The sequence below is a fragment of the Mus caroli genome, unplaced genomic scaffold (assembly GCF_978045245.1).
Source record: "Mus caroli unplaced genomic scaffold, Mus_caroli_1 scaffold_4, whole genome shotgun sequence".
Lineage (NCBI taxonomy): Eukaryota > Metazoa > Chordata > Mammalia > Rodentia > Muridae > Mus > Mus caroli.
The window spans coordinates 127,900,500-127,927,437 of NW_028227259.1; the positions used below are offsets into that span (position 1 = coordinate 127,900,500).

At 44.7% G+C, this 26,938-nt stretch overlaps 1 protein-coding gene across 2 annotated transcripts; it reads right to left on the minus strand.

Moving 5' to 3' along the window:
- Positions 1 to 1,751: 1,751 nt before the first annotated feature.
- Positions 1,752 to 25,034, minus strand: Zcchc8 (zinc finger CCHC-type containing 8). Of its 2 annotated transcripts, XM_085837173.1 has the most exons (14): positions 24,338 to 25,034; positions 22,905 to 22,945; positions 20,005 to 20,079; positions 17,325 to 17,430; positions 16,772 to 16,849; positions 11,380 to 11,483; positions 11,198 to 11,263; positions 10,577 to 10,637; positions 9,819 to 9,961; positions 9,082 to 9,224; positions 6,302 to 6,420; positions 4,964 to 5,050; positions 4,533 to 4,650; positions 1,752 to 3,085 (listed from the first exon to the last, which is right to left on the minus strand). In XM_085837173.1, the coding sequence occupies exons 1-14, from the start codon at positions 24,545 to 24,547 to the stop codon at positions 2,313 to 2,315; spliced, it is 2,124 nt and encodes a 707-aa protein (XP_085693299.1). In that variant the 5' UTR covers positions 24,548 to 25,034; the 3' UTR covers positions 1,752 to 2,312. The 2 variants fall into 2 exon arrangements, with proteins under 2 accessions (XP_085693299.1, XP_085693300.1); XM_085837174.1 differs by lacking the exons at positions 11,198 to 11,263; positions 11,380 to 11,483 and having other exon boundaries at positions 24,338 to 24,502.
- Between the last annotated feature and the right edge of the window lie 1,904 nt (positions 25,035 to 26,938).

Sequence of the window (26,938 nt, forward strand, 5' to 3'; positions counted from 1 at the left end):
CCTGTACACACACACACACACACACACACACACACACACACACACAATTAAAAACATAAAAATAAATTTAAAAAAAAGGAACTTGGATACAGAGGCAAGAGATCTGAATTTATTTACAATTTATCTATGTTTTAGACATTTGTTAAAAAAAAAAAAAAAGCAAAAAAGAAGAGGCAATACCTACCCAATAAAGGAAAAATGGTATAATCTATACCTTAACAGAGTCTGTATGTGCTGGAAATAATTATTTCAATATTCAGCAGATACCAGCAATACAATATTTTTTTTTTTTTTTTTAAGGTTTTTCGAGACAGGGTTTCTCTGTATAGCCCTGGCTGTCCTGGCACTCACTCTGTAGACCAGGCTGGCCTCAAACTCAGAAATCCGCCTGCCTCTGCCTCCCGAGTGCTGGGATTAAAGGCGTGCGCCACCACGCCCGGCGCAATACAATATTTAAAGGAAAAATTTTTTCCTCCCTGAAGCAGTATCTCATTGTAGCTCAGGCTAACTGAACTTGCTATATAACCAAGGCTGGTCCTGATCCTCCAGCCTGCCACCCAAGTGCTAGGATTTCAGGTCTAAGACACCAGACAGAGCTATTTTAAATAATAACTTCTGATTTAGATCAGCTAAGTCTCTAGTGGAAGTCTGACCTTCCAAAGTCACATCACTGGGGCTGGGGAAGCAGTGTAGTTGGTAGTGCAGAGTGCTTGCCTGGCACACACATATGTAGTTGGTAGTGCTTGCCTGGCACACACACACAGACAGACAGTGCTCCACTGGGACTGGCAGTGCACACCTGTGATCAGGAACCTGGAAGACGAGAGAATTCCATGTCATCTTCAGACTGGTGAGCTGGCTCACTGGGTAAAGGTGCTTGATGAAGACACACATTGATGAGAGAACATCACATGGACCCCACACACTGTCTTCTAACATCCACATCCACGCCGAGCAATGTCCCCCAACCCCCATAAATAAATGTTTGGTTTTTTAAAAAAGAACCATGTCATCTTGCCTGTAATCTCAGCAGTAGGAAGTATCAGGAAGACTGTAAGGCCAGCCTAGGCTACACAGCAATAACCTATCTCGGAAGAAAAAACAGTGAGAGGAGAAAACATGTTTAATGTTGACAGGACCCCTTATCTCCTCCAGGCCTCCACGACCCCCCTTCCTCGTGGCAGGCCTGCTAGGAAGGCTGCTGCTTCGACAAGTCACAGCACCATGTGAACCCTGAAGAATGCACTGAAGACTCAGGTGACAAAGGAGCTCCAAGTGCTGAACACTGACTACCCCTCTCTGTACTGATGGGCAAATTGGACTACTGAGTTCTCCAGTGTCACTGAAATCCGGACCAATTCCCTTTTGCGCCCTCTGCTGGCCTGGGAGCAGCCTAACACTACCTGAGCGGTTCTTCAAGATCTCCAAGAGTTCCAGAACTTGGCCTGGCAGAGGCTTAGAGTGCCCAGCCAGAGAGCCAGACCAGGCTCCAGCTTGCATAGGACAGTCACACTCAGTATGTGTCTGTCTACCTTCCAGCTGGAATCCACACTATTACCATGTGCAAAGTAATGAAACAATTTTGTTTCTGTATTAGTATATGTAAAGCTGGAATCCACTTACAGCAGCCAATCGTGCAGTTTCTTTGCAACCTCATAATTTTCATTCAAGTTCAAAAGAACAACTTGAACTGTGAGTCATATCTACTCAAGTCTTGGTTCATGTGTAAGAAAACTAATTTATTAAACCTCTGTACACAAAGGTGAGCACACCTTTATTGGAAGCATATTTGAATAATTAAATTACAAAAAGTAAAAGTGTTATTAAAATCATGCATGAAAATCTTACAAAAATACCCCGAGCAAGCAGGAGCAAGCTGCCAATCCCTGATTGTTCTCATTTGGTTGTTGAAATTGAAATGTGAATTTAAAATTGTTAGAATTTTCTTTAAAAAGTGATATATTAAGCTTATATATACAGGATAATAGCAAAATGTAGAAAGGGAAAACAATTTACAAAAGACATTAAAAAAAAAAAAAACCTTCACTCTTGACACTCACGATCCAAAAATAGTCTAACCTGGACCAAGCATCCCTGAACCAGCTCACTCACGCACGCACGCACGCACGCACACTCTGGGTTGCTGTCAGTGAGAAGAAAAGAACAAACTCACACCCAGTCTTTCATTCTGTAAAACAGGCTTGACTCAGATCACAATTACACCAGGTTCTGAAAGGTGGGAAGGACAAACGGGTCACCTGGCCTCAGTCTGTGGGACAATGCAGAGCTGCACATCACCACACAGCCAGGGCTCACTCAGAAGTCTTTTTGTTTTTCTGCTGATTTCGGGGTGAATTCTTCAACAGGTTTCTTATCCTGAGGTACATTCCAGTGGATTCAGCCATGTTCTCAAATTCAAAGGGTGTTATTCCAGTGGCAAACTTGCTCATGTCAGGTACTGGGCTATGGGTTTTTGAGGCCGTCGGAGGCCGGCTGTCCGGGTGAATGGGCTGCTGGTTGCTTCCGTTGCTCATGTTCAACACACTGCCATTGTTGAGAAGAGCATCTCCCGGGCCCCCCTCAGCAGAGGGTTCCTCTTCTCTCTGAGAGAGCACTGCTGCCCCTGCTGCTGGGCTGCAGGATGGCTCGGGTCCAGCTGTGTCTACAGAAGCAGCTGGCCCCTGGGGCTCAGCCAGCACTGGCTTTTCCAGGGCCTTTCCTTCTGGGACAGGGAGGTCAAACTCGTTTGGACATGGGGAGGAGGCCACTGAGTTCCCAGTTAAAGGTGTGTCTCCAGGAACGTCTGAGTCGCCGTTCCCTCCCTCGGCCTGCTGGAGAGCCGCCCAGATCTGCCTCTGCTGCTCTTCCAGCTCCTCCAGCGTCAGGGCATCCTCATCCATGGCTGAGGCTGCAGGTCGGGCCTGGGGTGAGTCACTGGGCGTCAGTGGTGGGGTTCCCTTAGGGAGTGGAGGGGTGAAGAGAGGTGGGGGAGTTCCCTGTGGCAGTGGAGGCGGTGTGCCGGGAGGCAATGGTGGTTGGAACTGAAATGCTTTGCTGCTGTGAGAACCGGGTGCAATGTCTACATCTGAAAGAGGAAAGAAGCTTTAGAAGTCACAGTGCTTCATACAAAGTTATTATTGGAACTTGGGGTACCTAGAAGAAGAATGGCCATAAGCACCCATCTTTGAGAAGGCAGAAAAGGGTTGGAATATGGCAGCCAATGCCTGTAAATGAAAGCACTCAGATGGCCAGCCTGGGCTACAGTCTCAATCGTTTGGGAGAGCTTCAGATGGAGGAAGCACGAGTCATGGTGATAGGAGGAGTCCTAAAAAGGCTGCAGAAAAGAGGACGCCTGCTCTTAACTATGGAGTCCTCTTTCTTTTGCCCTGATCCTAGACACTGCACTCTGAAAGGTGGAAACTGGATTCTCCTGTCAGAACCACCAGGATCCTGGTTGGCACAGGTTCCATGGGAAGACACGGAAAGATAAAAGGATAAAAAAGTATGTCAGAAGCTGGGCAGTGGTGGTTTAATCCCAGCACTTGGGAGGCAGAGGCAGGTGGATTTCTGAGTTCAAGGCCAGTCTGGTCTACAAAGTGAGTTCTAGGATAGCCAGGGCTACACAGAGAAACCCTGTCTCAAAAAAACAAAACAAAACAAAAACAAACAAAAAGTCAGAGGGCAAGAATTTGCTCAATTTTTTTTATTTTATTTTATTTTTTTTTTGGTTTTGGTTTTTTTTTTTTTTTTTTTTTGAGATAGGGTTTCTCTATATAGTCCTGGCTGTCCTGGAACTCACTCTGGTCTCGAACTCAGAAATCCACCTGCCTCTGCCTCTCAAGTGCTGAGATTAAAGGTGTGCGCCACTACCACCCGGCTTGAATTTGCTCAATTTTAAGTTTTCAGGAGTACATAGTATTGGTATCAGGACCTCTGAAACTTGTGACATCACATAGGCGGGACCCACACACCTATTGCCAAGGCAACAGCCACCATATTCCCAGAATCCACTTGGCTCACCTCCTACCTTTACCTGTGATTACATCATCATCCATATATAAAGAAAGGTCCCCCTGGCCCCCCTGATCTCTCTCTGTCTCTTCTCTGTCTCTGTCTCTCCATCTCCACCTTGCCCCTCTCTCTCCAGTAAACCTCATGAGGAACTGTTTGGCTGCTGTGGTCCTTCTGAAGCTGTGTGATGGCCAAGATCATAGCACACAGCCCCTGGGAGACCCTGCCCAGAGGCTCAACTGTTCTTCCTACTGGAGCTCCCAGAAGTGCGCATGCCCGGTTGCTGCCCCACCATTGGAGCTGGACAAGCTGTGATGCCACGGGCACCTGAGCCTGCAAAATTCAGGACCTTGGCTAGCTGGTTCCCTGCCTCTCCCACCAAGAGCAGCTTCTGATTCAGGGTTTATCACCAACATTGGAAATGCCCCGACAGCTAAGTCTGGAGGAGCTCCATCCTCTCTACAGACCTGGAGGATACAGGCTGAGCTTGCCTTCCCAAGGAGCCTGAGCCGCAGCCGTACCTGAGTCTAGCTCCATGTCGGCAGGGGAGGCCGCCGCACTGCCCTCCTTCCGCTGCTTCTTTGGACTGTTAGGGCTGGACTGCGAGGAAGACCGCTTGCCGCTCGATCTCATACTCGGCTAAGAGAGCAACCAGGAAGAATACCAGTTAGACGGGGCAGACAGACAACCTCTAGCCCATCCTTAAATCATCCTAGAGCCAGACAACAGCCATCTGCTTCTTGATTAATCAGACACCAACGTTTATAATATAAACCAAAAAGAGCAGCAGTGAGCTATAGAATCTCACCACTACCAATGTTTGCCAGCTACACCCTTAAAGTCTATGCTCTGAGGCCAGGAATGTACCAATCAATGCTAAGTGCTTGCTTGCCTAACACATCTCAAGTCCTAGGTCCAATTCCCAACATCATACACACACAAATCAATTTACCGACTGGATGTTAGAATTAAGGTAACTGGCAAATACATCCTTCTGTTGACACGCCTGCATTGGTATGGAACCGAACATTCTCCATTCCTGGTGTGGAAGAAACAAGGATGAGTGGGTTTGGAAAACATCATCTTTTTGAGATTTGACTCCTAGCATTCAGGAGCATTTGCAGCATTCATAAAGGCTGCTGCAAATCCCAGACAGAATGGGCTACACAGTGACTTCAAGGGTTTTTTATGCTACAGTAGAAGACTCCAACTCAAAACAAAACCCCAATAACACCACCACCCCCTCCAAACAGAAATGTCACAATGAAACCCTTTATTTTGTATGCAAGCTAGAAACAGTAATGGAAACTCTAAAACTAGACTCAGCGGCACACTCTCGGATCCCAGAAGTCGGAAGTGTCAGAAGGAACATCACTATCAAAAAATATCTCAGACAAAAGCACTGAAACCCAAACTTGCCAACACCATCAAAGCAGCTCCGTTTAATTCTGAAACATGGGGGAAAGCTGGCAGCACACAGCAGAGTGTGAGACAGCTCCTCACACACAAAGAACTTATCACAAAGAGAGCAACCAAGGAAAGCAGGTGGAAGAGCTCTACAGCACCTAGCTAAGTAAAGAGAGAATTATATCTAAATAAATAACTATAAAACTTATAAGACTACCTAAAAGACTACCCCAAAGAATGTAATAGTCTTAGAGGTGTGTGTTTGTTTTTTATGTCTATTCTGTAGCTTCAGCTGACTGTAACTCAGAGATTATTATAGGCAGGCTCCACCACACAATACAGCACTGTAGAGTCGTCTGCTGAGGCTCAGATTCCAGCTGAGGTTCCTGCTGCAGTTTTAGGATCACATAGCCTAACAAACCGACTTCTGCTCCTTTGTTTTTGCTTAGGATGTAGCAGAAAACCCACAACTCTGATGTATACAGTTCTGCACTTAATATTCTAGAGTTGGGGGGAAAAAGTTCCATACAAGAGAGGTGGTTTGGTGCACAAAGAACTGCAGCACAAGCCCAAGACCCCGAGTCTGGTTTCCAGAACCCACACGAGAGGTGGGCGCAGCAGTGTGTGCATGCACACCGGTACCCCGGCATCTGGGGAGGAAAGGCAGCATGGTCAGGGCCAGCCTGCAACAGGAGATCTGTCTAACAAATGAAAACCTCAAACATGTCCCTAAAAGCTCACTTCATTTTGCCTCCACTTCCCAAGTGCTATGACTACACATGTGTGCTCTCATGTCTAGCTATGAATTCACTCACTTCTTTATGTAACAATATTTAATATGATTATCACATTTCAGAAGAAAAAATTTAAAATGTATACTTACATCTGGAATACCTCTGGGAGTAGATATATTAAAACCTGGATAGTTTACCAATTTTGAGAGATCGTAGGTGACATTTTTATTCTGTATTTCTCCAGTTTCTGTTTCCCCATCAGCGTCATCTATTAGAAGTCAGGGAAAATGTTAACACAGCTAGACACTAGACCTGCCCTCCCCAACTCAACCCACACAGGGGAAGTGCTGAAATACTATAGCTGAATTAGTATGGGAACGACTACTTATCATTTTCCTGAACCATTACAACTTTTAAATAGGCTCTGAGCATCACAATCCATGACCCCAACATTTAGGGGGCTGAGGCAAGAGTTGAAGGCCAGCCTGGAATATAGATTGTCTCAAAAGAATAAAGATTTAGCTGCTGGTGGTGGCAAATGCCTTTAATCCTAGCACTTGGCAGAGAAACAGGTGAGTTGGAGGCCAACCTGGTTTATGGAGTAAGTTCCTGGACAGCCAGGACTACAGAGAAACTCTCCTGAAAAACCAAACTAAGTAACTAAAACAAAACTAAATTCTTTTCTTTTTTTCTTTTTCTTTTTGGTTTTTCTAGACAGGGTTTCTCTGTATAGCCCTGGCTGTCCTGGAACTCACTTTGTAGACTAGGCTGACCTCAAACTCAGAAATCCGCCTGCCTCTGCCTCCTGAGTGCTGGGATTAAAGGCGTGCGCCACCACACCTGGCCTAAATTCTTTTTTCTTATGAAAATTTTTAAACTTTAGACATACTCAGCTTTGGAAGGAGCTTTGCAGGAACGCCCAGGCCATCACACAGAGAGCTCTTGCAGGGACAGCTACAGTGGTCTTATCACACATCCTCCATACCCTTAGACCATCTAATTTCTTTTTAATTATTTTTTTTTTATTTACATTCCACAAGTTGCCCCACTTCCTGTTCCCCACTCCTGGAGTTCTTCCCCCGATCCCCACCTCTCTTTCACCAACATCTCCCACTGAGGCCAGATAAGGCAGTCCTCCTCTACTTATGTGCCTGGGGGAGGCTTAGCATGGGGGCTCACAGACTGGCCCATATATGCTCCTTGGCCGGTGGCTTACGTCGCTGGGAGCTCTGAGGGGTCCGGATTAGTTGACAGTGTTGTTTCTATGGGTTTGTAATCCCCCTCAGTTCTTTCAGTCCTTCCCCAAACTCTTTCACAGGCGTTTCAGAACTCAAGTAAAGGTTGGCTGTGTCTACATTTGTCTCCGTCAGTTGCCAGTGAATGCTTGCACCATGGTATGTGTGTGGAAGTCAGGAAATAACCTGCTAAGCTAGGTCTCTTCATCGACCATGCAGATCCTGAGAACCAAAACTCAGGTCATCAGGCATGACGGAAGTACCTGTTCCCACTGAGCCATGTCTCTGGCTCCTTTGCTTTTGAGGCAGGCATGGTCTCATGTTATTTGTGGCAAGTGGTTATACCCAGTCAATTCTCTTTGTCTCTGCCTTCCATATCACTGTGGAAGTGCCACCTCTCCCTTGCCATTGACAGGTTGATGTCCGCAATACTAAGAAGGTTAGAAACTTCTCAGTACTACCTGCAGGGTTTCTGCTCTGACTGCAGTGGTCATACACCAAGCTGAGATAACAATTTGATATTTCTTTTTCTTTCCTTTCTCTCTCCCTCCTCCCCATTCTCTTTTGTTTTGTTTTTGAGTCAGAGTTTCTCTATGTAGCCCTAGCTATCCTGGAACTCACTTTGTAGACCAGGCTGCTAACCTCAAACTCACACCTGTCTGCCTCTGCCTCCTAAGTGCTGGGATTACTTTACTTTCTGACTTTCTGGCCTGAGGTCTGATCTATTCCGCCCCCCCCCCCCCCCTTTTTCCTTTTGTGGTAGACTTATTTATTTTATGTATGTGAGTACACTGTAGCTGTCTTCAGACTCACCAGAAGAGGGCGTCAGATCTCATTATAGATGGTTGTGAGCCACCATGTGGTTGCTGGGATTTGAACTCAGGACTTCTGGAAGAGCAGTCAGCACTCTTAACCACTGAGCCATCTTTCCAGCCCCCTGCTATTTCTTTTTAACTAAAGAAACTTTTTTTTTTTTTCTGAGTGTTTCGAGACAGGGTTTCTCTGTATAGCCCTGGCTGTCTTGGAACTCACTCGGTAGACCAGGCTGGCCTCGAACTCAGAAATTTGCCTGCCTCTGCCTCCCAAGTGCTGGGATTAAAGGCGTGTGCCCCCACGCCCGGCTCTAAGGAAATGGGTGTGTGTGTGTGCCATGACACATGTGGAGGTCAAAGGACAACTCTCAAGACTCTTCTGTCCTTCTTGCCTCCGCGTTGCATAACAACCACCTTCGCCCACTGAGCTGCCTCCCTATCCCCTTCCTGATACTATTTCTTCTATTCTTTTTTCTAAAGATAGGGTCTTGCTATATAGCTTAGGCAGGCTGGCCTCAAACTATCAACCCTCCTACCTCAGCCTCCTGAGTGCTGGGATACCAAATGTGTACCACCCTATCCAGCTAAAATACCTGATAATTCCATATGTTCAATGAAGCTTTAGTTCCTTCCTTGTAAAACACAAAATGTCATCATGATTTCAGTTACCCCAAAACACATTAAACAGGCCAGCCATCCCTGTCATTAGAAACCGAGCTGGCTTCAAACTGAGATCAGCCTGCTTCTCCCTCCTGGGCACTGGCTTAAAGGCCTGGCTAATCATCTTAATTAGCTGGGGGTGCAGGGGGGCATGACACAAAGAAGACGGGAGGGGGAAGACAGGGACCTGGAAGCTGACATCTCTGTCCTGACAGACTATACCGTTTCCATCATAGAGTGCAAGTCCAGAATTCTCCAGTTCAGCCTCCTTGAGCCAGCCTGGTGGGTAGCCTAGCTGGCGCATCCGGTAGATGAAAGGGGGAAGACTCTTGTCTGTCACACCCAGGGCATCTTGAAGTTCCTCACTATGCAAAATAAAGAGGAGGAAAGATGAGGAATTTCTATTTGCATTTTGGCATCTTTCTTTTTCTCAAGATTTATTATCATTTTCATGTGCGTGAGTGTCTGTGCCTACATGGATGTCAGTACAACACATGCATGCCAGGGAGGGCAGAAGAAGCTGTCAGCTCCGTGAGAGAGAACTGGAGTTACAGATATGGTCCTGAGTCATCCTGTGTCCCCTGGAAGAGCAGCCTGTCCTCTTAACTTCCATGCCTTCTCTCCTGCCCCATACTTTCCTCACACAGGGCTCTCACTCTCATCTGCGGCCCAGGCTCACTTAGAATTTATAGGGTCTGCCCTGCCTCAACCTCCCAGGCCCTGGGATCGCAGGCATGGCTAAAACATCTGTGTCCCATACTACATAGCATGAAGTATATTTGATACATACCAAGCACATGGCACGCCTTTGATAGGTGGGTGAGAATGAAAGGATGCACTCTGTACAGATGTGTTATACATGGTATACATGCTTCTATTCTTGCAATTCCCAGAACAGTCAGACTGTTGCAAACACTGAGAAGATAAACATGACCCCCAAGGTAAGACAGCAGTGATACCTAATAACTCCTGGCTTGAATCTTCCAAATCTCTCTTCTACTTCTTCTGCATGATAGCGCTGCTGGAAGCTCTGGCCGCTGGCCTCGCCACAGGCATCCATGTACTCTTTCCTCTTCTCACTGATCCGAGCAGCATTCCGAGGCTAAAGCATGACAACGTTTGAAAAGAGCATTATCAAGCACCTTAGGAATATATCTCAGAGACTTCCTAAGAAAGCTCACTCTTAAAACTATAAAGCATAAAATAGATTGTTTTAGTTTTAATGTATACTAAACACACAAAGTGGGCAGACATTTTTGAAAAGCAAGCAAGAAGAAACAGTCACTTTAATTTTTATTATTTTAGTGTTATCAGAACCTACATTTTAACATTTTAAAATATGTCTAAAAATTAACTCATACTTCATTCACCTCAAATACAGAGTGTTATTTTCTTTAAAAAAAAAATCAAGCCGGGCGTGGTGGCGCACGCCTTTAATCCCAGCACTCGGGAGGCAGAGGCAGGCGGATTTCTGAGTTCGAGGCCAGCCTGGTCTACAAAGTGAGTTCCAGGACAGTCAGGGCTACACAGAGAAACCCTGTCTCGAAAAACCAAAAAAAAAAAAAAAAAAAAAAAAAATCAAATGTCTTAAATATAAAGATGAATTTGAAAAGATTAAAGCACAAATGAATGTAGCACAGGAAGTCTATGCACATTACCCAGGGCCACACATGCACACAGCCTTAGCCCCGTGATACCCTGCGTATGGAAGATTTACCATTGGGCATTCCTTCATCTGATGCTCTTCAGAACCACAGTTGAAGCAGTGAGGCTTTGGCCTATTAGGTCAGAACACAAAACAGAACAGAAATCCAAAGATTTTCACGATGTAAATGACAACAGACAAGCAAATCAGTACACCCTAGATGCCAGTGGAGCGCCAGAGACAGCAGAAGGCGAGGTGCCCTGCACCTGCAATGGCTGAGCACAGTGATGTCTTGTACTCAGTTACGTAAGCAGCACTTGAAGTCTTTTAGCCAAGAGCCAGCCTGCTCCAGCTCAGTGTGTTCCCTCTCAGCTTTGTTCAGTGATTAATGACAGAAGAACCAAAGCGAAGGAGCATCCTCTCCTTCAGTTAATGGGAAGAAGGCAATGGTTCTAAGACCGTAACCACACCGATAGCAATAATGACTTCATTCCACCCTCCCAGGCACTGGGCCTGAATTCCAACAGACGGATGATCAAACATTTAACACAATGTCCAGATATCAGGATTCTAGTTCAATGTGAAATTTATATCAAACCAGCAACAAAGAATATTAACGTTTAAGAGCTGCTAAAGAGATTACGGTTCTGGTCTTGGAAAACAAAGTAAAACAAGACAAGGCCCCACACGAACCTTTTTGCCTTCACTTGCATCTCCTGCCCTTCTAGAGGAACAATGTGGCTGAAGACTTGCTGGTACCTTAGTGAGTTCTATTAAGGAACAGTTATCACAGCTGCAAAATTTGGTAAGTTTTTTTTTAAAGGTGAACTTAGTGGCAAGATGTATAAAAGATCTTCATTCACTATGTAGGATACTTGGGTATTTCCCATCCTTCCGTAAGCTGAGGGTTCTCATTTAGTAGCGGTTGCCCCAATTTATCAAGGCAAAAATTAGTAAAATACAGGACACTTCCTACAACCTGCAGAAAACAAGTCAAAAAATATCGCTATTTAAGCAGAAAAAAAAAGACATTAAGTAACGTAAGTCTATGATAATTTAAGTTTTTGATTACCCATTAAGTGTGACTCCAGATGAGGCTGTGAGAAACAGAGCCCTAAACATTAGGTGGACCTCCTCTGATGTGCAGGTAAATGACACCCGAGGGGCCCAGTGCCATTAGTGCCACAGCTCGTGCTGCTCACACCCAAGCCTGACACAGGCCCTCACATGTCTGCAGGCAGACCGTCACAGCTGCAATTATTGTTTCTAGTTCCTTGGTAAACATTTACTTGGTCTACTACCAAGTTTTTGTAGCCATTTCATACAGACAGGTTTGAGAACATAATACAATGAATATGCATGCACCCCGTATCTGACTGAATAAGTACGGTCTGAAATTTTTCTATGCATGACTCTCCTCACACACACACACACACACACACACACACACACACCCCTTAATCATTTAAGTCAGTTGCAGACAGTGACCCTCAAACCGCGTCAGTACAAACCAAGAACACTTCGCTATGCACCGACTCTGACTCCCTGGTGCCTATCACTCGGACCAACTCTACATTCAAGCTTCTTTAACTCCAAAACACTTTTGAGTGTCGCCCCCAATTTAGGATTTGATTAAGGTTCATATGTTGTACTTGGATGTCTATTTTTTTGTCTCTACTATCTAGAACACAGCTCGCCCACTCGTAAATGACCCTGCCAGTCTCTCCAGGCCATTCCCAGCGATGCTTCATTCCAATCGCTACACTAGCTGCCCGAGGAAGAAGCTAAGTGAGACTCCGCAGCTGAATCCTCAGGGCATCTGTCCTCTTCATCTCTCAACCTAGCAGCAAGTCCTACACAGTTCCATCTTTATGGGGCCTCCAGGATGCTCTTCTGAGGCCTGCTTACAGATGGAACCTTCTCTCCACCTTCTCTACGGATTAGCACGACACTAGCATAGCTGGGCCTTCTCTCCACTCTCCCTTCGTACCTGACTCACCCACACCTAGGGTATGAGCTATAACTTCTATGCTGTTGGCCCCACAAAGAAAAGTTCTGGGGGCTGGTGAGACGGCTCAGTGGGTAAGAGCACCCGACTGCTCTTCTGAAGGTCCAGAGTTCAGATCCCAGCAACCACATGGTGGCTCACAACCATCCGTAATGAGACCTGACGCCCTCTTCTGGTGTGTCTGAAGACAGCTACAGTGTACTTACTCATAATAATAAATAAATCTTTAAAAAAAAAAAAAAAAAAAAAGAAAAGTTCTGGTCCCTGAGCTCCAGTTTTGGATATCCAAAGGCTTACATAACACCTCTTTCTAGATATGTAAGGTGCCTCAAACTCACCTATTTAAAATGGCACAGGAAGCCGGGTATGGTGACACCTGCCTGAAATCCCAACACTTGAGAGGCTGAGACAGGAGGACCACAGTTTGAGGCCAGCTTGGGATACACAGCAAGACTCTGTCTTTAAAACAACAACAACAAAACACAATAGATAAGTAAATTAAAAACAAAAACAAAACCAGCATCCCGTTCCCCTCCATGCCCGCCCCTCCCCCACTCTCCTTGGCCAAGGCCCGAGCTCTTCTGACTATTCTTTCTGGGGTTAAGTTAAAGGACATCTACATCTAATTCATGAATGCATCAGATTAGCCTTACTGCAAGTATATCCAGGTCTCAGCCATAACTCACCATCACTACCACGCTGGTCTGTTACTGCTTTCTCTTGTCTGAGGTTAATATACCGGCTTTCTAACTGACTACAGACCCTCCCAGGGGATAACTACTTTCCAGAAAGAACCTGGTGCTTTCAGCATGTCAAGTTTTTTATTTATGACCCTTAAATGGCGTTTAGACTATAATCTGAAGTTTTCGTCAGGATGTAGATCAATTGCTCTGTTACCTACTGGTGGGTCTCTGAGCTTTCAATGTGTTTCCTTCTTAGTAAAATGTCAACAACAGTGCCTCTGTAAGTATGATCTGAGCAGCTCCCAGGTGATAGCCCAATTCTTGTTGTACAGAAAGCCATCTGAATACTGGCTGTTGGTATCTGCTTCCCTTTCCTATTTATTGAGCCCTCTTTGCTCAGAATACACCCCCACATTCTCCCACAATTCATCCAGATCATGGCCCACACAGGCAGTCACCAAACAACTCACTATACACCACAGGCACCCGGTTCCATGTCACTCTCCTCCTGCCACCCTAATTGTTCTGGGTATTGAATTTAGGGTGAGTAAGTGCTCCACCGCTGAACTTACATCTTTCCTTATTTTGAGACAGAATTTCTGGATAAGGCTACCCATGAATCACCCTGTAGCTCAGGCAGGCCTTAAACCTTCCTGTCTTAGCCTCCCATGCAGCTAGTGCCTCATGTGCACTGTGCACAGACACAAACTCCCACTTTCTCTCTCTTCTGTCTCCACTGGAGACCTGAAGCCAGGGCCTCATGTGACAGGCAAACACACAGTGGCCCACATCCCAACCTTACTGCTCTTAGCAGCTCAGCCTTCACTCACTGAATTGCTCACTGCAGTGGAGTTGGCCCTGACCCTGTCTTCTCTCTCTTTTTTTTTTTTTTTTTAAAGATTTATTTATTTTTTACATGTAATACACTGTAGCTGTCTTCAGAAGCACCAGAAGAGGGCATCAGATCTCATTATGGGTGGTTGTGATTTGAACTTCCGACCTTCAGAAGAGCAGTCGGGTGCTCTTACCCACTGAGCCATCTCACCAGCCCGACCCTGTCTTCTCATTGCTGTCTCTTAAACCTCTCTGCTCCCCGGGCGTGGTGGCACACACCTTTAATCCCAGCACTCTGGAGGCAGAGGCAGGTGGATTGCTGAGTTCGAGGCAGCCTGGTCTACAAAGCGAGTTCCAGGACAGCCAAGGCTACACAAAGAAACCCATCTCAAAAAGACAAAACAAAACAAACTTCTTAAAACTAAATGTGGTAAATTCAGCATCTCAAAGGCCAAGTCAGAACTGCTATGAGTCTGAAGATAGCGTGGACTACAGAGTGAGTCCCTGTCTCATGAAATAAGTAATTTGCACTGTTGAGGTGGCTCAGATGCTAAGCACAACATCAGGACCCACGGGGTAGGAGGATGAGCACTAACTCCAGCAAAGTCCTCCAACCTTCACATGTATGCACACAGATTAAACAGAAAAAAAAAAAATCATAAACAAAGAATAAGAAAGAGAAAACTTTAAAATATTCTTGATAGCACCCCTAATTTTAATTTTCTTCAAATAATATGAACTCATTTTCTTCTCTTGCAAATTTGATTTTTTTTTTTTTCTCCTAGAAAAGGTTTCTTCAGGCTGGCGAGAAGGCTCAATGGTTAAGAGCACCGACTGTTCTTCTGAAGGTCCTGAGTTCAAATCCCAGCAACCACATGGTGGCTCACAACCATCCCCATCCGTAACAAGATCTGGCGCCCTCTTCTGGAGTGTCTGAAGATAGCTACAGTGTACTTACATATAATAAATAAATAGGGCTGGTGAGATGGCTCAGTGGGTAAGAGCACCCGACTGCTTTTCCGAAGGTCTGAAGTTCAAATCCCAGCAACCAGATGGTGGCTCATAACCACCTGTAATGAGATCTGACTCCCTCTTCTGGAGTGTCTGAAGACAGCCACAGTGAACTTACATATAATCAATAAATAAATCTTTAAAAATAAATAAATAAATAAACAAACAAACAAATAAATAAATATTAAGAGAAAAAAAGAAAGAAAGGAATGAAGGAAATGTTTCTTCATGTAGCCCTGGCTGTGCTTGAAGTAAGAGTTGCACTGCCTTTGCCTCCTAAGTCCTGGTATTAAAGATATGCACCACTACTGCCTGGTGCAAATTTCTGATTCTTTTAAAGAATCACTTTGTTTTTAATTGTGTGTGTGTGTGTGTGTATCTATGGGTATGTGGCATGAGTGCCAGTCTTTGGGTACGCCAAAGGCGCTGAAGTCCCTGAGGCTGGAGTTCTATGTGGTTGGAAGGTGCCCAGTGTTAAGCGCAGGGAATCAAACTCAGATCTTCTACACCAGTGGCACATGCTCACCTGCTAAGCTCTCTCTCTTCTACACCAGTGGCACATGCTCACCTGCTAAGCTCTCTCTCTTCTACACCAGTGGCACATGCTCACCTGCTAAGCTCTCTCTCTTCTACACCAGTGGCACATGCTCACCTGCTAAGCTCTCTCTCTTCTACACCAGTGGCACATGCTCACCTGCTAAGCTCTCTCTGGGGGAGGAGGAAGAGGAGGATGATGACGACGACAGTGATATAACCAACAACTCACACATGCTAGGTAAGTACTATGCCACTAAGCTCTAAGTCCAGCTTAGCCTTTTTCCTTTTCCTTTCTGCCATGCCTCCCGATGCTAAGATTACAAGTCTAAGCCACCAAGGCCAGCCCCCAGCCTAGGCTCTGACTCTGAGATGAAAAGCAACTCCTTGCTGGGCGTGGTGGCGCACGCCTTTAATCCCAGCACTCGGGAGGCAGAGGCAGGCGGATTTCTGAGTTCGAGGCCAGCCTGGTCTACAAAGCGAGTTCCAGGACAGCCAAGGCTACACAGAGAAACCCTGTCTTGAAACCCCCCCCCCAAAAAAAAAAAAAAAAAAGAAAAGCAACTCCTTGTACTCAGGTCCACCACTGACCCTAGTTAGCCAGGGACACTGTGGAGCATGATGTCTAACAACTACAATCAACTCTGCTGAGATCCAACAGCCCTCTGGCCTTTTCATGAGATTCGTGGCTCTCCATCATCTTTGCAGCCCCATGTCTGTAAAACTGGGGTACATTATCACAGGGCATATTCTATAAGCAGAAAAACTAGTCATCCTTTGAGAATGTGCTGCAGAAATGGTTTGATACTAATAAAGTCTGCAAAGGAACTGAAAGGCCTATACAGGTTCTTCCTGTTAAGCTTTGACTCTTACTCGCTAATTAAGCTTACTGACATTTTAAATTTCTAATATGCCACATTATCTCCGCTTCCTCTGTATGTAAGTTTTACAAGCTTAGTCAAAGGTTTCAAGATAAACATGAAGAGGTTGGTCAGGACCAACACAAACTCTTGCAAACCAAGTGTACTGTATCCTCAGGACAGAGTGCAGCAGTCACTTTGAGAGAAAGTGACATTAATGGATGACAGCAACACTTCTGCTTTACAGAAATGTGATGACACACCTATTGTTACGCCACTCAATGAAGACACACAGAACCATACATCTGCAGAGCTCAAAATAAAAGTCCAAACTTACACTAAAAGCCTCCCTGTTGTTTTTAACGGCACACGATTCTTCCACTTTATGGTCCTCTTCCAACATGACACTGGATGGCTAAGATCAAGAAACAGGCATTACGACAAGTCACAAGGGGAATACCTTTTGACTTTCAAACTTTAGGAACCTACACACTGAATATAAGTGAGACATTTTGTTGTAAGTATCAAAGCTAAGGCAGGGTTTTTTATAAACTATCCAATACTTCAATCAAATAGCAAGGCAGACTTGAAAACAAATAGCCCCAGGAAGACTGAAACTGTGACTAATCTAACATTACTAGTCAATATTGACAGCCTCATAGACCTCGGACCATTAAAAAATTTAAAATGTTCATTAAATCAAAAATAACATTCAAGCCAGGCAAGGCGGCACACCAGCGGCAATCCCAGCCAGGGAGCATTGGTCAGACTTTGGAGAAGGAAGCCAGTGCACAACCTTCACGTTCCTCCAATCTGGGAAATCTCTAGTGTAACAGCAGCTGGCAGCAAAAAGCATAACCACTTAGCACTGAGCCTCAAGCTTAAAATACCTGGGGTAAAAGGCTGAAGGAAGTCTTTTCCACGTCATTTTTTTGCTGTTCCTCGAATCGTTTTACTAAGTTTGATACAAACTCCTCTATTTCTTGGTGGTATTGCCTGTAGGAGAGATGGACAGATGGTTAGAACCTGGGCAGAGAGAAATATCAGCAGACTCAGGTCCTGTGCATTACTGTAAAAGTAAGAAGTCACGTCTCAACTTCATTTTTCACGTTTGTCAACTTCCTTTTTTTTTTTTTTCTGTCTCCTTTTTTTTTTTTTTAATTTTTTTTATTAGGTATTTTCCTCAATTACATTTCCAATGCTATCCAAAAAGTCCCCAATACACTCCCCCCCCACCCCCCAGTCCCCTACCCACCCACTGTTTGTCAACTTCCTAATGTGACTCTGTAACTCAGAATGCTACTCTTTAGAAATACTAGCCGGGCGTTGGTGGCGCACGCCTTTAATCCCAGCACTCGGGAGGCAGAGGCAGGCGGATTTCTGAGTTCGAGGCCAGCCTGGTCTACAGAGTGAGTTCCAGGACAGCCAGGGCTACACAGAGAAACCCTGTCTCGAAAAACCAAAAAAAAAAAAAAAAAAAAAAAGAAATACTATCTACCACTGCAGCACTAACAGCGTGATTCTGATAATCTACTGCTGTCTGACCCACTGCAGCACTAACAGCGTGATTCTGATAATCTACTGCTGTCTGACCCACTGCAGCACTAACAGCGTGATTCTGATAATCTACTGCTGTCTGACCCACTGCAGCACTAACAGCGTGATTCTGATAATCTACTGCTGTCTGACCCACTGCAGCACTAACAGCGTGATTCTGATAATCTACTGCTGTTTGGCATAGAACCGTAGTCAAACAGTAGTGAGAGTAAGTAGATTTTATTTATTAATTTCTTATAGTTTTGTTTGGTAGGTTTGGTTTTGCCAGACAGGGTTTCCCTGTGTAGCTTTGGCTGTCATATATTTAATTTTTAATAGGTGCTAGATATAAGTGGCTCAAAAACCAAACAAAAAGCCTGGCACAGGACCTGTAATCCCTGCATCTGGCAGGCAGAGGTGGGAAGACAGCTACAAATTTCAGGCCAGCCAGGGCTACCATGAGAAGATCTGTTCCAGAAAAACAAAAAATAGACAGCAAAACCCACCCAAACAGTTACATAATGAAAAGCTTCCTTCCTACTTTCTCCTATATCTGTAATATAGGGACATAGAATACATTAGAAAAAAAGAAAAAAAAGGAGGAAGAAAAATAAAAAATGTCTACTCTGTCTAGCTGTCCAGGTCAAGAGTTACACTGATCAGACAGATATTCTAGAGTGCTCCCTTCAGGAGGTGCAAACACAGCCCTGGTTTTTCTGTGTTGGCACGAGACAGCCAGGGCACCTCAGACAGATCTGTAGCATTCTAAGATTCTGCAAGCATAGTAACAGATGAATGGCACTCAAGTTAGACCATTAAAAGCTAATTAATTAAATGCTAATTAAAGCCATTAATACCTTTCTAATCTGAGGGACCACAGGACCAGGGTGCCTAGCATCATGCTGCTACTGCGCTCAGCACCCAGCAACTCCTAGCTCCAAAAGCCTTGGGCTCTACTCCTGGACTAAAGCGGGTGACAGGCCTGGACCTACTCCTGTATCTTCTTGTCCACAGCCAGCGCACAGGACATTAAGTGTAACAAGTGACTCAGGAGGGCAGGCCACTGTAGAAGTGCACTGAGCCCAGCATGCAGGCATTCCATAGGTTTGCAGGAATCAAGTTCTGTTTTGATCAAAACTCACCACGTGACAGCCATTATGGAAAATGTATCCATACGTGAGAGCAGGAACACTAACCTTGCTATTACCATGGTGGCAGTCTTCCTATGAGATGCTATGTCCTGCGCTCTCACAGTGCCGTTTAAGGACCTGAGAGGTATTTATCCTTTGCACACACTGTCTTCCAGTGAGAGAATTAACAGATACGGTGAGTTTAACCAGTTCCCAGATGTCGGAGTCCAGACTCAAATCCAGGTCCTTAATTCTCATACTCTTGCTCAAACCATACTCTCTCATACTTGAACTCAAAAACAGCTTAAATAATAATGATGAGGGTGAGTTCTTGAGATGGCTTAGCAGGCTGAGGTGCCTACGGCCAAGTCTGACCACCTGAGTTCAAGCCCCTGAACCCACACAGGGCAGCAAAGAAAGAACTGACTCTCACGAGCTGTCCTTTGACCACCCACCTGCACCATGACACACGTATACCTACTCACATAAATCACACAATAAAAAAAATGCAAATGGGTGAGTAGGGGAGCAGGGCGGAGGGGAGGGTATAGGGGACTTTTGGGATAGCATTTGAAATGTAAATGAAGAAAATATCTAATAAAATTTTTTAAAAAATGTAATTTAAAAAAAAAGGATAACTAGGAGCTAGAGACATGGGGCTCTGTGATTAGAGGACTGGGGCTCAATTCCCAGCACACAAATATCTGTAATGCCAGTCTCAAGGGAACTGATGCCTTCTTTCGGCCTCCAGGAAGACCAGGCAAACCTACAATGCACATAAATACTTGTAGGCAAAGCAACCATCTACATTTAAAAAGAGACAGATGATACAAAGAGTATATTTACAGAATTCAATTTCATAAAACACATGAACTCATATTTAAGAAACAGAAAAACTACTTACTTTGAAATAGCATTGTTCATAAACAGAATTTGTAGTAACGGTCCGTCTACCTTAGTATTGCTCACCAGTATGCCACTAAAACAGAAGTTAAACATCATCTTAGAAGACAGTAAAGTACACACATAGCTCTTATAAGCACTTGAGTGTGGCTGCAACTACTCTTTACTGAGACAAAGTCTTAATTGCCTTAGCCTGGGACGCTTCTACCTCAGCCTCCTCAGTCCTGAGATCACTGGTCACACGGCCACACTAACGTTAGCAACTTGTAAGCACTAAAGATCGTATAATATTCTAAGAATAAGCCCAAGAGGGCTGAGATACAGCTTGTGGTGCAGTGCTTGCTCAGGCCAGGAAAAGGCCTCAGCTTCCAACCCTAGCAAAGCAAGCAAGTGGTGACCACAAGCAGTACAAGCGCTCCAGTTCCCCCTGGTCTGCTGTGTTCAGTGCCTGTGTAAACACATATACACATGTGGAGACCAGAGGGAAAGTCAATGCGCCTTACTCTATCACTCTTCACCATCCTGTTTCCTAACACAGGGTTCTCACTGAATCTGACATTGCTGGAGCTTGCAGATTGGCTAGATCTGCAGGCTTTCCCTCTGCCTCGGCAGCACTGGGATTACAGACGTCCATCTTGGCGCCATTTTACATGGGTGCTAGGGATCATAACCCAGGCTTTACAGCAAACTCTTCAGTCAGTCAGCTGTCTCCTCAAGCCCTACAAACTGTCTGTCTGTCTGTCGCTGTTTCTCTGTCTCTTTTCAGGGTTTCACTATGTAGTCCTGACATTCACAGTGTAGACCAAGCCTGGCTCTCAAATCCCCGAGACCTTACTGCCTGTTGCCCAGGTGGTCATTAACAGGCTGCACTACCACGTCTGGCCCAGAAATCACCTCCAACATTAAACAAAATACATACACACCCCATAGGTAAATCTTTTGGTTTTTAACAAAATTTCCCTAACTAATGGCTAGTTTCCTTACAAATGAGGAGACTAGGGAAGAGTGTAAGAAAGCAGGTTACATGAATATATTTCTAAACGTTTCCAAGTATATTTGGCTTGGAAGTATAAAAGAAAACTAAACACTTCATGAACAAATGAATTTTTATTTTATTTTTATTATAGACTCTTACGATTCAAGATTCACAAAATGTGGGAGTTATAGGCAGTACCGCTCCCAGTTTAAGGCCAATATAAGCCCGAGTGAGTTCTAGGTAAGCCTGAACCCAGCTGACAAAGTGGCTCAGTTGAGGGTCAGATTGCACACACGCCAGCAATACCAAGACTCACAGGGATCAAAAGTTCAAGATCCTCAGAGCTACACAGTGAGTTCCAGGACTGCGAGAGACCCTACCTGAAATTCTGGTCACAGCCTAGCCAGTACAGGAACAGACAACAAAACTTCCCAGTTCCAAAGCCTGAAAATATTTCAACTGGACAAGAAGACTCCTATCTGGAAAGCCAGCACGTGGGAAGTTAAGGCAGAAGGCATGCCAGGAGTCTGAGAGCAGCCTGGACTACACAGACCCTGCTGAAAAAAAAAGGAAGGAAGGAAGGAAGAGAGAGGGGGAGGGAGGGAGAGACATGGAAAGAAAGGAAAAAAGAGCACCTGCTCTACATAACCTAGCAAGTACTCAGGCTGCAGTGGTAGCACATGGTTTTAATCCCAGCACTCAGAAGGGAGGGGCAGCTGGGTTTGAGACCAGCCTGCTATACTTAAAGTGAGTTTCATGCAAAGACTTGGGAGTTCAAGGCTACAAAGTAAAATCCTGACTCAAAAAACAAAATAAATAAAAAATTAATTTAGTAACTTGTTAAATTCCTATCCTATGGAGATGCCGCCCGCATTAGTGTAACTGTTATAAGCACATGTCTGAATGCAGGCCTCCTGCATTCGGTACTTTCTCAAAAGCATATTTCCTTTTCTTCTCAAGTGCTGTGCCTTGCCAGCCTCGGCCCCTAGGTGTAATCCCAGTACTAGGGAAGGGGAGGCGGGAGGACTAAGAGTTCAAGGTCACCCTGAGCCACACTGTAACCCGAGATCAGCTTAGGCTACAAGACTGTCTCAACAAAACAAAAAATGCTCTACCTGCACTGTCTGTAACGGTAAAATATTTAATACGTATTTTACAAATATTAATAAAAATATTTAATGCTAGTGTGGTTGCTCCTATCTGTAATCCGAGCACTTTCAAGGTAGAACCAATAAGGTGGGGCTGGTGAGATGGCTCAGTGGGTAAGAGCACCCGACTGCTCTTCCGAGGGTCCAGAGTTCAAATCCCAGCAACCACATGGTGGCTCACAACCATCCGTAACGAGATCTGGCGCCCTCTTCTGGAGTGTCTGAAGACAGCTACAGTGTACTTACATATAATAAATAAATAAATCTTTAAAAAAAAAAAAAAAAAAAGAACTGATAAGGTTAAGGCCAGTGTAAACATACAGTGAATTCCAGGCTAGTTTGGGTTACAAGATGAGAAACACTGTCTCAGTCAACCCACCCTGGCCTGTCCAAAACAAAATCCCACCAACCAACCACCACCAATAATAACAACAGTAATAATAACAGCCATAAAGAAATCATCAGCTAACATAACTGTAAACTTATTTTATCTTACCAGAAATGTGTTAAATATGAACAGCTGGGTCTAACTTACTTCTCTGAATTGTCAAGCAAAAATTTCTGGATTCAGGAAAAAGACCCACTAAGTCTGTTTAAACATTTAACCCACTTACCAGAATTCCTTTATACTCCTAAGTCAACAATAAAGAAAGGTTACTGAATTCTTCATTGGATTCTGAGTTATCGATGATACAAAAATCCCCTTTGCTACAAAGATGCTGTGACTAGAGAAGGAGAGCCAAGGGGCAGCTCGTGTGTAATTTCAAGATGTCATACCTGGGTCTTGTCAGAATGTTCAACTTTCTTTTAAGTTCTTGATGTTATTACTGGTTAAGGAATATCAGTCCTCAGGACATAACAAGCAACCACTAAAACTTTCACTTTTGTTATCCAAATGACATAAATGTAAAGGAAGGCCCTGTAATCAGGACTTTGAGGGAAAAAACACGGGGTACAAGTTTTGCCGAGGGCAGGACAACTGGACCTGAACATTAAATACGGTCTTCATCCCTCTGAACATATAATCTAAGACATGGTCCTGGAGTTCAGAAACAGTCTAAGAGATTAACCAAAAAGTTCAGTTAGATCGCGGTGTTCCCGGAACAAGTTGAAGCAATTAAGAAAAATTTTCCGGGCTGGTGAGATGGCTCAGTGGGTAAGAGCACCCGACTGCTCTTCCAAAGGTCCAGAGTTCAAATCCCAGCAACCACATGGTGGCTAACAACCATCCGTAACGAGATCTGGCGCCCTCTTCTGGAGTGTCTGAAGACAGCTACAGTGTACTTACATATAATAAATAAATCTTAAAAAAAAAAAAAAAAAAAAGAAAAATTTTCCATGTCAAAGCATAAAGATAAATGATAAAGTTAATATTGCAAAATGTTAGCAAGAATGTGAGAGAACCCCTATGGATATGAAATGCACAATCCTTTCAACTCTCTAGTATTTTATAAATTTTCATAATAAATTGTGTCACGGAAAATAGTTTCATGAAAAAAAAAAATCCGACTTGAACTTCAAAAGTTGACATAACAACCATGCTCAGGGTTCAGGCTAAGTTCCAAAAGGAAAGTTACCTGAACCAAAACTACCTAAGAACGGGGAATTAACATACTAGCAAATCCACAAACGTTATAATCACGTTAATAAAGTCAAAGGGAATTTTGGCGCGTTTTTCCCGGAGCACCGCGAGGCAAGTTAGCTCAAGAAATCAAAACGATCTCGACAATTTAGCAAACCTCTTCGCATGCTAAATCTTTAAGGTCCCCTCCGCCCCCCTTTCTCCATCACAGTGGGCACTCCTAGCTTTCGTCCCTCCACAAATCATCCCACTCCCCGGCTTCGACGCCCCGCACCTTCAAACGTACAACTACACTACGACTCGTCTCTTCTCGAGCTTGGCACGAACAGTTAGAAAACACGGTGAGCTCCAAGACCCGGAGAGAAGTGTCTCCAGTGTCACAACAGTTCAGAGCAGCTTTGAGTTGGGGGACCAGGGTGGTGTGCACTGGAGGACGCTCGCAGGGAAGGGATCGCGCGCGGGCCGCGGATGCAGCTTCTGCAACCGGACCGAGACTCCCGCCCGCCCGCCAGGTCGCGGGAGGAAGGACTTCGAATGCTGATCCTCTTGGAAATTCCGCCGCGTCCCCCGCCCGCCGCCACCCAGGCCCCGAGCGCCAGTGACACACGGCCCATCGCGCCGGAAGGATATTCTCGGCGCGGAGCTGCTCGATGGTGGCCTCGCAGCGCCGGAGCTGCTCCTGCAGCTCCGCGTCGCCCACCCCGTTCTCGTCATCGTCGTCGTCCTCTTCCTCCTCGTCGTCCTTGAACCGGGTGTGAACGGGCTTCGGCGTCGACTCCTCTGGTGGGTCAAACGCCTCGAAGAGCTCTAGGTCGCCAAAATCTACACCGGTCGCCATCTTGGGCTGTGGGAAAGCTTAGAGGGCAGGGGGCGAAGGTTGGAGGCCAGAGCCGCTCTCCCTGGAGGCTTTTCTCCACACACAGGCCTCCAAAGCCGTCTAGGGGCGGGACCTGGACGGAGACTACAACTCCCAGAATGCCAAGGTCGCCCTCATGCCTCTTTCCGAATAGGCCTCGGAGCCTGGCATCCTGGGATATGTAGTTTCTAAGCGACGGGACTCATTGTTTGCGTTGCACACTGGGATTGATCTTTTTAAAAAACGGTTCTGAATGAGTTAAAACAATATGGATTGTCCCCGTTAGGCGTTCAAAGCTGAAGGACTCAAAGCCGGATACATGGCTTTGACAAATTGTGGTGCGGTTCCCCAGCGTCGAAAAGAGAAGACAGGAGCTCTACCTTTGCCGTAGATATATGTACTCTTAGACACAAGCCACTTTAGTTTATTTTGCTTGTTTCATTTGTAAATGAATGAAAAATGAAGTTATTCCACTGTCTACTCTCATGAACGCCTTCAGGGACAAAACAAACAAAAAACCGGAAAACCCTTTATTATGTTTCTACTTTCATATCCCGCTGGATTTGGATGGGTATTCGTCATCACATGTTAAAATCACAGGAAATTATAACCTATAACAAATAATGTCAGGTTAGTTATGGTCTCTGTCGGAGGCCAGCTCCTGTAGCGTGTTTAGTGATCCAAGGAGGGGTTGATGATTAATGTAAATCAGACAGACAGACACAAACACACACACACACACACACACACACACACACACACGGTGAAGCAAGGCTTCAACAAGCTTCAACAACTTTATTATTTCTCCCATAGCTTATATCTTCCAGCAAAATCTCCCAAGTAGTACAAAGATTACAATGTGGCTACATTTTTTTTTTAAAGATTTATTTATTTATTACATGTAAGTACACTGTAGCTGTCTTCAGACACTCCAGAAGAGGGCGCCAGATCTCGTTACGGATGGTTGTGAGCCACCATGTGGTTGCTGGGATTTGAACTCTGGACCTTCGGAAGAGCAGTCGGGTGCTCTTACCCACTGAGCCATCTCGCCAGCCCCGTGGCTACATTTTTTAAGTGAATGATTATAATAAGTACACAAGCAAAAAAACCCAAAAAACAAAACAAAACAAAAAACCCCAAACCCAGCATGTTACACGATGCCTTTACAAGATTGCAAGTTTTAGCCGGGCTTTGTGGCACACGCGTTTAATCCCAGCACTCCGGAGGCAGAGGCAGGCGGATTTCTGAGTTCGAGGCCAGCCTGGTCTACAAAGTGAGTTTCAGGACAGCCAGGGTTATACAGAGAAACCCTGTCTCAAAAAAAAAAAAAAAAAAAAATCAATAAATAAATCAGTAAATAAAAAATAAAAAATAATTCTATAAACAAGACATTAACCTGGTCTTTGTGTATTAAAAAAAAAAAAGAAAGAAAGAAAGAAAGTCTTAGGTATTATAAGTGAAAAAAAAATTAAGTAAATTAAGTGTAAGCAAGCAAGCTACTTTTTCTCAGCCAGTTCTTGTACTACCAGGATGCAATTTTCAGTTATAATGAAAGGATCAATTATTTATCTTTTAAAATAATCTTCTAAAAGAATATTTAGAATCAGAAATCTAAGCTTGCTTGTGTGTATGGTGTGTGTGTGTGTGTGTGTGCGCGCGTGCATACGCGCATACGTGTAAAGGCAAGGTTTTTCTGTGTACCCATGGTTGTCCTGGAACTAACTCTGTAGACCAGGCTGTCCTCAAACTCACAGCGAACCACCAGCGTCTGCCTCCCAGGTACTAGGGTTAAAGACTTAAGCTACCACCACCTCCCTACAATCAGCCATGGCTACTTTAAGTCCTCAGTTGTACACCCACTCACTGATTTTTTTTTATCAAATTATATCAGGAAGATAAAGGTAAAAATAGGTACAAGTAATTATCACCTTGATGACCCACCCAGCCTTAGCAAGAAAGCCACATAAGCTAAGAACTAGCTCAGCTACCATTGTTCTTGTTCCCTGACCTCAAAAAATTCCTGGTTCAACTTTCAAAAGTGTACCATTCTGGATTTTAAACTGTTCCCCAAAGTTCTATACATCAAAGCAAAAACTTTTTTTTTTTAGTATTTTATTTTATACGCATTGGTGTTTTGCTTCATGTATGGCTTGGTGAGGGTGTCAGGTCCCATAGAACTGGAGTTATAGACAGTTGTGAGCTGCCATGGGGGTGGCATGAATCGAACCCAGGTCTTCTGGAAGAGCAGCCAGTGCTCTTAACTTCTGAGTCATCCCTCCAGTCCCTAACTTTTACTAACAATTTACATCTCCAGATTTTCCCTCAGGATGGTGGTCACTGCTAACAATCTACAGCTCCGAGTTCTTTCTGGGG